This window comes from Xenopus laevis, chromosome 3L (assembly GCF_017654675.1).
Source record: "Xenopus laevis strain J_2021 chromosome 3L, Xenopus_laevis_v10.1, whole genome shotgun sequence".
In the NCBI taxonomy this organism is placed as follows: domain Eukaryota; kingdom Metazoa; phylum Chordata; class Amphibia; order Anura; family Pipidae; genus Xenopus; species Xenopus laevis.
The window spans coordinates 157,777,972-157,788,422 of record NC_054375.1 but is presented as its reverse complement, the minus strand read 5'-3'; the positions used below and the strand labels follow the sequence as shown (position 1 = coordinate 157,788,422).

General features: G+C 36.4%; 1 protein-coding gene across 1 annotated transcript; it reads right to left on the bottom strand.

The window, feature by feature from the left end:
• Positions 1–569: 569 nt before the first annotated feature.
• On the bottom strand, positions 570–1,325 carry LOC108710497 (olfactory receptor 154). Its single transcript, XM_018251631.2, has one exon. The coding sequence runs from the start codon at positions 1,323–1,325 to the stop codon at positions 570–572; it is 756 nt and encodes a 251-aa protein (XP_018107120.2).
• Between the last annotated feature and the right edge of the window lie 9,126 nt (positions 1,326–10,451).

Genomic DNA, 10,451 nt, shown 5'->3' with positions numbered 1-10,451 from the left:
CATCACCTGCCTAGAGCTTTCCCCTTGGGCCTCTTGCGTTAAGTCCTGGTGGCATTCGAGTAGCAGAGGTCTCCTCCCAAAACCAAAGGTTGCCGCTATAGGCAGAAGTGTGAGCCGTGACCAGGACCTTGGGGTTTACTCTGGGTTTTGGGATACCCATACATTACAGGCATTCATTGAATCTGCTATCACAACTTCATCTGACAGGGCAAGCCACAATCTCAATGGACTCACATTTTGATAAATCTGCCCCTTACTTTACCAATCCATGATTGGAACAAATGTAAAATGAAATATTGAACATGAATTATTAAACATTTCAAAATTTCAAAATATAATCAGCTGAGAGGGGGTACTGAAATGTAATTTGATTATTTCAGGAACAGAAATGTTTAAATAATTATAAAGTTTAAAATGATTATTGTTTTCATGATAGTTCTCATTTAATAAAATGTGAATAATTTCTAAATCTTCCCTTTACAATAAATAAATAAAACTGAATATCTAAGATAAAAAAAATTATAGGTCTATAACATTAGATCTTTTTGAATACAAAGCAAAAAAAACTATTAATTGCCCTTAGATAATAATTTAACAGTTTCAATTCTAATTTCCTTGTTCCTGAGACTGTATATAATGGGGTTAAACAAAGGAGTAACTACTGTGTTGAGCAGTGACAAGACTTTGTTCAAAGTCAATGAATATCCCCTTGCTGGGGCCAAATAAAGAGCAATAAGTGTTCCATAATATGTAGATACCACACCTAGATGAGAACTGCAGGTAGAGAAAGCCTTCTGTCTTCCAATGTTAGATGAAATATTGAGAATGGAATAAAAAATACAAATATATGTTGCTATTACAAATAACATCTGAGAAATACCCATAACAATTACCACAACCGATACATGAATTTCCACAGCTGATGTATCAGAGCAAGAAAGTTCTAGTAGAGGAGCGAGATCACAGAAGAAGTGATTGATGATATTTGGACCACAGAAGTATAACTCAAATACAAGTATATTTGTTATCATAGACAGCAGAAAACCAGCCAACCATGGCCAAAGAATCAAATAACGAGGAAGGTTGTGCTTCATAATAGAGGTGTAGAGCAATGGGTTACAGATAGCCAAGTATCGATCATAGGACATTATTGTGAGAAGGCAGCACTCTTGTATGGCAGAGGCACCAAAGAAATACAGTTGTGTGAGGCAATTACTGAAAGAAATAACACTCTCTCCTCTGAGTATAACTTGTAGAGTGTTTGGGGTAACATTTGTACTAATTAAGATATCACAGAGAGAAAGATGACTTAAGAAGAAATACATTGGGGACTGAAAATGATGGTTGGTTGATACTAATACAATGATCAGCATATTCCCAAGTATTGTGGCAACATAGGCAATAATAACTAATAGAAAGACTGGGATTCGAAAATGGTAAAGATCTTTTAATCCTACTAGTATAAATTCTTCAATCATACTATTGTTGCCTCTTGAAATTTCCTGAAAATATAATAATAGCAGAAATAAAAAGGTAAATACAATAATATAAAATTATTAAAATCAATTAAAAATTAGACTGCGTGTGGTTCAGCATTGCCTTACAGCATTGGGATCCTGGGATCAATTAAAGCCAGGGCACTATCTGCAAGAGGTTATTCATGTTTTCCAAATGTTTGCGTTGGTTTCCTCCGACAATACACAGGCAGGTGAATTGGCACCTGATAAAATTGTCCCTAGTGTTTGAATCTGAACAGGACCTTAGATTGTAAGCTCAACTGAGACACTGATTGATGTAAATAGATTGATATATGTTAGCACTATATAAATAAATGTTAATAATGATAATTGTTTTCTTCATGCAAGGGTAATGTCACAAAAGAAAAAAATAGCTTTTTGAATATAATTTAATTGCATCAAGCTCTAATTTCTATAAAATTTCACTTGCACTGCTATTACTTAAAAGGTGATTTAACTTTAATGGGGTTATTTATCAGCGGTCGAATTTTAGAGTTATGTGAATTGTTTTGTAATTCTAAAAAACTCGATTGTACTCACAAGTTCTGAGTCACAACTCAAATGGGAGCTTATTTGTGAAAAAACCCTATAATACAATTGAATAGGAATGACCTGGAAACTCGAATCAATTTCAAATCAAATTTGAACAAAACTCAAATCAAGTTTTCCTCTAAAAAACTCTCAAATTTCGGAAAGACTCTTAACATCTTTAAATGGTTCAGCTGACCTCTTCCATTGACTTCTACATGAACCTGGCAGGTTTTAGATGGTGAAGTATCAAATTAGAGCTATTTCCAGGGTCGAGATATGATACATCTCACATTCAAATTCCAGTTTGCCTTTTTTTTTTCAACTAGAAAATGTGAGTTTTGACCAAAAACCAACTCAAAAATACAAATCTGAATTTACCATTCAAACCTTAGTAAATCTGCCCTTAAAAATATTTTTAGCTTAACGTTAATTCAAAACATTGCATTGCCTTTTAGAAAACAACATTATACTTACCAGATTGTGAATGACATTGATGTCAGTACGTGTTTTCATACTTTTTTAATTATGTTAATATAAAATTGTTTTCAATAGACGTCTCTCAGAAGCTTTGCTAGAACTTGTCAATGTTCAAATAAAAAGTTTAACAAAATCTTGTTTTTGTAGAATTTCATGTGATCCTTTCCAAGAGGCTGAGACAAAGCAGACAAAGCTGTAACATTAACAATGTATAATAAACTGACATATCACCCTCAGAAGTTATAAAAAGACTTTCCCTTTTTATTTAATAAGAAAGAGAAAATTTCAAGTCACTTTTCTCCAAGTTTCTTGTATAAAATGCAGCAATCCAGTTGTATTGCTAACTTATAGATTTGCAGAAATATCAGCTGGGAATCTCAGTTTATTTTGACAATTATAATGACTAATTTGTTTGTTAACACAGAAAAATGTTGCCAATTAAAGTAATTGCTTATTAAAGGTTTCCACGGATTACAATTGTCCTCTGAGAAAATTCAATGTCAATTGAGGGTTTTTATGTATAGCTCAGTACTAAAATTGTGTTATCTAACTGACATGCATATCATCTTGTAATATTTTCACTCCATGATTCAGCCTGAAATTACTAATGGAAAAAGTGAAATAAAAGCAAAAAGATTTGTATTACATTTTAAAATCCTTAAAATTCTCTTTATTTCAAATGTTTGTCCTTTCACTGTCAGTTTAAATCTCTTGCTTGGCATGATTCTTTAAATTACACAAAAATACTGTTTTGACAGAATGTGACCGAGTCCCAGTGATACTGCAATATCATGGCTTTGTTTTCACTTCTGCCTATAAGACACCCTATTACATCAGGAAGGGGCCCCTGATACTTCCTGCCACCTGTTATAATACACATTTTCAAAATTCCTTAACCCCTTCACTACCTGTCACACATCAACTGCCAAACCTTTATTCAACACTCTTGCACTTTAGGGACCCCTGCATGCAGAAATAGTTTTGCCGCCTATTTTTCATTTTACAATTTTTCTTGCACTCAGCAGCTGTTTTTTTACATTGTTTGGTGTACACCTGTTGAGGATGATATGTCCAAACAATTAAATATCTATTTTAACTTGACAAGATTAATTCAATTAAGCAGAAATTGTTATTCAGCCTATTGTTCTTACAGAATGTAATCCACACACTGATGATACTGTAGGAACTTTTCACTTTTATTGCACTATTTTACATAAGAAGGGGTCCTCTGATTTTGGCCCTAACTTGTACAAAAAATAAAGACACACACAGCCACACACAAACACACTGTGTATTCAAATTAAATCTTTATAATCATGAAAAGATTTCAAAGAAGTGGAATATTATTGAATGGCCAAGTCTGTCACCTGATCTGAAGCCAATTGAGCTGCATTTCACTTGTTGAAGACTAAACTTCAGACAGAACGGCCCACAAACAAACAGCAACTGAAAGCTGCTGCAGTAAAGGTCTGGCAGAGCATTAAAAAGGACAGCAAAGGGCTTTCAACCAAGTATTAGAAATTAACATTTTATTTTCAGTTTTTAATTTGTCCAATTGCTTTTGAGCCTCTAAAATGAAGTGATGTGTTGAAAAAAGCTTTATTTCCTCACATTGTTATGCAATCTTTTTGTTCAACCCACTAAATTAAAGTTGAAAGTCTGCAGTTCAACTGCATCTGAGTTCTTTCATTTAAAATTCATTGTCATAATGTATTGAACCAAAATTAGAAAAAAAGTTGCCTCTGTCCAAATATTTATGGACCATAACTGTATATGTAACCCTAATTTGGTTACTGTCTCTTTAAATAGAAATAACCCTTGGCAATCCAGGGGCCCCGAGTCCCTTTTGCATATGAAAAGTACTGGGAACTCGGATTTACAGCACAGTGCCTCCACCTATGGAACACTAAGGAGCACACCTCAGGGGGGTTCCGCTAGGAAAAATAAAACACACAATTTGCAAATTAAACAAATATAAACTTTTTATAAAACAGTTGTGAAAGAAATTGGGCAATCTAATACACAATGCACTCCTGCACTGGGGACTCGTGGGACCTACCTACCTATCTCAATATTAGGTAGGTACCTGACTGTTTCTCTAACACAGTCCTTTTATTTATCAAAGTCCGAATCCTCTGGAAGGGGTTAATAACAACACAGTTCAGTTCAATTGTCCCATCCCCAGAGCTCTTATACCCCAGGTAGCGCTACCCTTCCCAAAAGTACCTCTCCCTTTGGAACTTAGCAGTTGCTTCCACGTAGCTGGTAAATGCACAAGACCTGTCCTCAAATTGGGGCCCCACATTTGTATCCTTGTCAGTATCCTCCCTTGGGTCACTCACTCACCAGGGTGCTCTCAGAGACAGTCACACTGGAGATTACAGGATCAATCTCACCAGTGACACCTTTCACCTCCTGAGTCTCTAGCAGCTTGGCAGGGAACAGGATGGGCTCTTTCTGTATTCCCACAGCTTGGACAGTCACACAAGAACTGGTTCTGGCTGGATGTTGCAGCATACAACCCCTGTTAAGCTCTGTTGGAAACCCTGTACAAATGGCTCCAAAGTCAGACACACCCCCCTCTCTCCCAAGGATGCACTGCACCCAGCCAATCGGATGGCTCTCCAGTCTGTAACTGGGCTGGATGATGTCCCTATTTGTTATATATATATATATATATATATATATATATATATATATATATATATATATATATATATATATATATATATATATATATATATATATATATACCACTTATTCTCAGACCAGCACTCCCAATTTTAAGAATCAATTGTTTTATTGTTACACCGTATCAATGCCCTACGTTTCGGTCCCTGTTGGGACCTTTTTCAAGGATGATACAAACATTAAAAAACTCACATTAAATAACATAGTGCATAAACCCAAGCCAATCAGTGCTCTCTTGTGATTAACACTTCAATACAAATCATGTGTTTGATTAAACATCTGCTGACCAATAGCAAGTGATTATTTGTGGTAAAAGTGACACTATTATATTTGCCATTCATATGTCAACTATATATGCATTTATACATGTTTAGTAAAAATATAAATACGTGAATAAATATTTAATACTTTCTTGATAAAACCGTGTCCGTGTTGTCATTAAAAAGTATATACTTGTAATACATTAAAACATTCACAAGATGTCACCAATGTGTCTCGCAAAAAGGTTCAAGTTACAGGGGCGATTCATCAATAGTCGAATATCGAGGGTTAATTAACCCTCGATATTCGACTGGGAACTAAAATCGTTCGACATCGAATATCGAAGTCGAACGATTTTGCGCAAATCCTGCAATCGATCGATCGCAGGATTTTCCATTCGATCGAACGATTAAATCCTTCGAAACGAACGATTCGAAGGATTTTAATCCAACGATCGAAGGAAAATCCTTCGATCAAAAAATCACAGGCAAGCCTATGGGGACCTTCCCCATAGGCTAACATTGACTTCGGTAGGTTTTATCTACCGAAGTAGGTGGTCGAAGTATTTTTTAAAGAGACTTCGATTATCGAATGGTCGCATAGTCGAACGATTTTTACTTCGAATCGTTCGAATTCGATCGAATTCGATCGAATTTAACCAATTCGATGGTCGAAGTACCCAAAAAATACTTCGAAATTCGAATTTTTTTACATTCGAATTCTTCACTCGAATTTTGTAAATCTGCCCCACAGTGTCCATAAGATCCAATTGTGACAAATCCTAAAAAATATATATATATATATATATACAAGAGGTCCTCTGCACTCAATCAACCCATTATCAATATATTTCAGACAGAGACATTTTGTGCTACTGCTACTGAAAAATGCCTTACCCTTTAAACAAAACAGGGATTGTTTGTCCATATATTGCAATATATTTAAGCTGTACAACTACATCACAGTCATCCCATATCTGGCCAGTCCTATGCTCAATTTTCATCTGATTCATATATATGGACAAACAATCCCTGTTTTGTTTAAAGGGTAAGGCATTTTTCAGTAGCAGTATGCACAAAATGTCTCTGTCTTAAATATATTGATAATGGGTTGAGTGCAGAGGACTCTTGTATTTGTCTATATGTTTTTTGTGGTCACAGCCTCATTGCACCCCCGCCTAATGGTTTTAAAAATTAGTGGTGAGCATGAGCACAGTTTTCCTATATATATATATATATAAAAGTTAACACACATTTTCCCCAGAGACTTGCTGTAAATTCCAGTGAAGTTGAGGGAGGCGGTTACTCTACATAAAAAAAATGCACTGCAAATGCTGCAATTGCTGAGGCGGGGAGGTCCAATTAATTTACAATAACATTAAACCCATTGATATTTTATAGATTAACCCTTTCCCTGCCAGCCGTTTTGTCCTAGATGCGAACATCTACTGCCAAGCAGTTTTTAGATATTTTGCACTCTTTCACTTTAAGGGCCTTTCCTGGGGTGGTCTTTTAGTTTACCCAGGAAAACAATATATTGTTTTTTTCAGGACAACCTGAACTTTCACAATATGCAAGAATGTTGGTGTAATTCTACTTCTGTAAAAAAATATAGGCTTCTAAGTATCTAATAAAATGAAAAAAATCATGTTTCACGAAGAACAATCACATATATCAGAAACATCATTTATTTTATGTACGAGAACACAGCCGATTTCGAAAGGTCTATATCTCCTGAACGCCAATACCAAATATATATAGTTTTATGGAGATTTCTCACTTGTATAGCTCAAAATCTACAAGCAGTACACAACCAAATTTCCAAAGCAGCGCTCCCCAAACGGCATACTTCTGATTTCAAGGCCAAACATTCCGCTAACAGTATGTTTACCCTAGAAAACTACCCATTACTAGAAAGAACAGATTCTGGTGAACCAAAAATGGGTAAAAATATCTTTGTACTCCAAACTACCAAGTTGCAATTGTATCCTAAAGTTATAATGTTTTATAGAAATTGGTGAATTTTTTGAAAAATGACCTCAAAGCTTCCACTCTACAGCAACATATCTCCCACACATCATTAGGTATCAATGTAAAACACCCCAAATATGAAATCCTGGGGTCCACTGAACAGTTTGATGCCCAATCTGTATAGGTGTACCCAAGCACGTGGCACGTGGGCCCCAAAAGGAAGACCCCCCATTTGTTCTGTCATTTCAGATACTGCAAAATCAACACATTTACATAGATTTGGGGGGCGGCAAAGGTAGAAAAAAGGGACGTTCACCCCAGAAAACCATATATTTTCGGAAAGTACACATTCCTCTGAATCCAAATTGGGTATGCATGTCTTTTTACACCAAATTACCAAGCGGCAAACCATTCCTAGATTTGGTGATTTTGGCGACATTTCCAAAAATCACCTAAAAATTTCTACCCTGCAGCATCGTATTACCCAAATACTTTTAGGTATCAAGACAAATCACCCCAAATATGAAAGCCTAGGGTCCTCTGAACAGTTTGATGCCCAATATGTATAGGTGTACCCAAGCAAGTGGCATATAGGGGCCTGAAAAGGAAGACCCCCATTTGGTCTGTCATTTTAGGTACTGCAAAATCAACACATTTACATCGTTTTGGGGGGGCAAAAGTAGAAAAAAGTAAGTTCACCCAAGAAAACCATATATTTTCGGAAAGTACACATTCCCACAAATCCAAATTGGATATGCATGTCTTTCTACGCCAAAGTACCAAGCCGCAAACCATTCCTAAATTTGGTGATTTGGTGACATTTCCAAAAATCACTTCAAAATTTCTACCCTGCAGCATCGTATTTCCCCACATACTTTTAGGTATCAAGATAAATCACCCCAAATATGAAAGCCTAGGGTCCTCTGAACAGTTTGATGCCCAATATGTATAGGTGTACCCAAGCACGTGGCATATAGGGCCCCCAAAAGGAAGACCCCCATATGGTCTGTCATTTCAGGTACTGCAAAATCAACACATATACATAGTTTTGGGGGGGAGCAAAGGTAGAAAAATGCACATTCACCCCAGAAAACCATATATTTTCGGAAAGTACACATTCCCGCGACTTTGTACTCCAAAGTACCAAGTCGCAAGCCTTTCCTAAATTTGGCAATAAAATTTTTTTGAAATTGCCTAAAAATATTGCAATTGGCCGCATTTATCTCACCCAATTTTTTGCATAAAATTGTAAAACACCATAAATATTGATGCCAAGGGTCTACTGAACAGTTTGATGCCCAATATGCATTGATATACCAAGGCATCTGGCATGACCCCAAATGAAAATAGTGCATATGATTTTTCGCCTTCTGTGAACATAGACCCTTGACTTCATATTATGTGCCTCAAGACCCTCCTAACAGCAAAGACCCCCCAAAACCATATGTTTTTGGAAAGTACACATTCTGACGAATCCACCAAAGATAAAGACGTCTTTCTACACCAAACTACCAAACTGCAAAGCTTTTCTAAATGTAGAGGTTTTTACAACATTTCTGAAAATCGCCTAAAATTGTTGCAGTTTGCCGCATTTATCGCACACAATGTTTTACGTATAAAGAAAAATCACCCTAAATATGGACGTCAGAGGTCTACTGAATAGTTTGATGCCCAATATGCAAAGATTTACCAAAGTATGTGGCGTGTACGGACCCCAAATGAAAAACATGCATATGAATTTTCACGCTAGCCAACTAAGCTGCAGAAAAGAGAGCCCCAACTGTGCGTTATGTGCCGTAAGACCCACAAAATGTAAAAAGACCCCCAGAAAACTATATATTTTTGGAAAGCATATATTCTGGCGAATCAAACTAAGTAAAATAAATCTTTCTATACCAAAGCACCAAACAGCAAAACAATACTAAAGATTCATAAGGAACAATAATGCAGGGATACAATTGCAATAAAACCACAAAATAGCGTAAATCAATGAAATAACAAAATAATTGATCCGACAGCGTAATTAGTGGCCGAAATCGATTATCCAATAGTCACGCTGTCAAAATAACATGTTTTTAGGCAAAACAAACGGTACAATGAATAAGTAAAATATGTATTTTGTGTATACATATTTGTGCACTAATAAAAGTTGTCTGAGTGTGCAAATACATGTAATTAAGTGTAAATAAGTGTACAAAATTGACCAAGTTTGCTAAAATAAAAAAATAAAAAATACATATTTTTACTAAAATGTTTGTGTAAGTGTATAAATGTACTGTAGGTATGTGTAAGTGTAGGTAAGTGGGTAAAAAAACGTGCACTTACCGTTTTTGTAGCAGGAGGATCGCTGGAACCGATGGAGGCAGCCAGAACAGCGTGTCAGCAGAGTTACTGCGCAGCAGGAAGTGTGTGGGCGGCTGTGCAGGAAGGAAAAGGTGAGTATGACGCAGCAGCGCTATTTCCAGCGCATTTGCAACTTTGAAGTCGGATCTGCGACAATCGTGTCGCAGATCCAACTCAACAGCCCCCCAGCCTTGTTGTCCAGGGGGCTGTCAACCCTTCTGACTCTCTGCAGAGGCGGCAAAAGCCGCCGATGCAGAGAGTAGGGCTCAGCTGCAGGAGAACGTACATGGTATGTTCTTGGCAGCCTGAGCCCTGAACCGCCAGCACGTACGCCGGTTAAAGGGTTAAGGTATATTGCTTAAGTTGCTTAAGATGTGGTTTTCTGCAACAACAAAAAAAACATTTTTCAGTGGAGATACCCTTTAGGGTACATTTACATTTTAGTTCTGAAATAAACTTGCACCATCATTTTATTGCAGAGATTTCTAGAGATTGTTCTTCATTCAGTCTCTGCCCTAGAGGAACAGCAATAAAGAACAGAAGATTCTAATCATACTATAAAAAAATAGCCATTTTGGGTATGCCACTTGTTACTGTATATGTAATGTATGTGTTTTTGGGCAATATTCCTATTAATGTGTCATCCACTGTATGAGGGGTG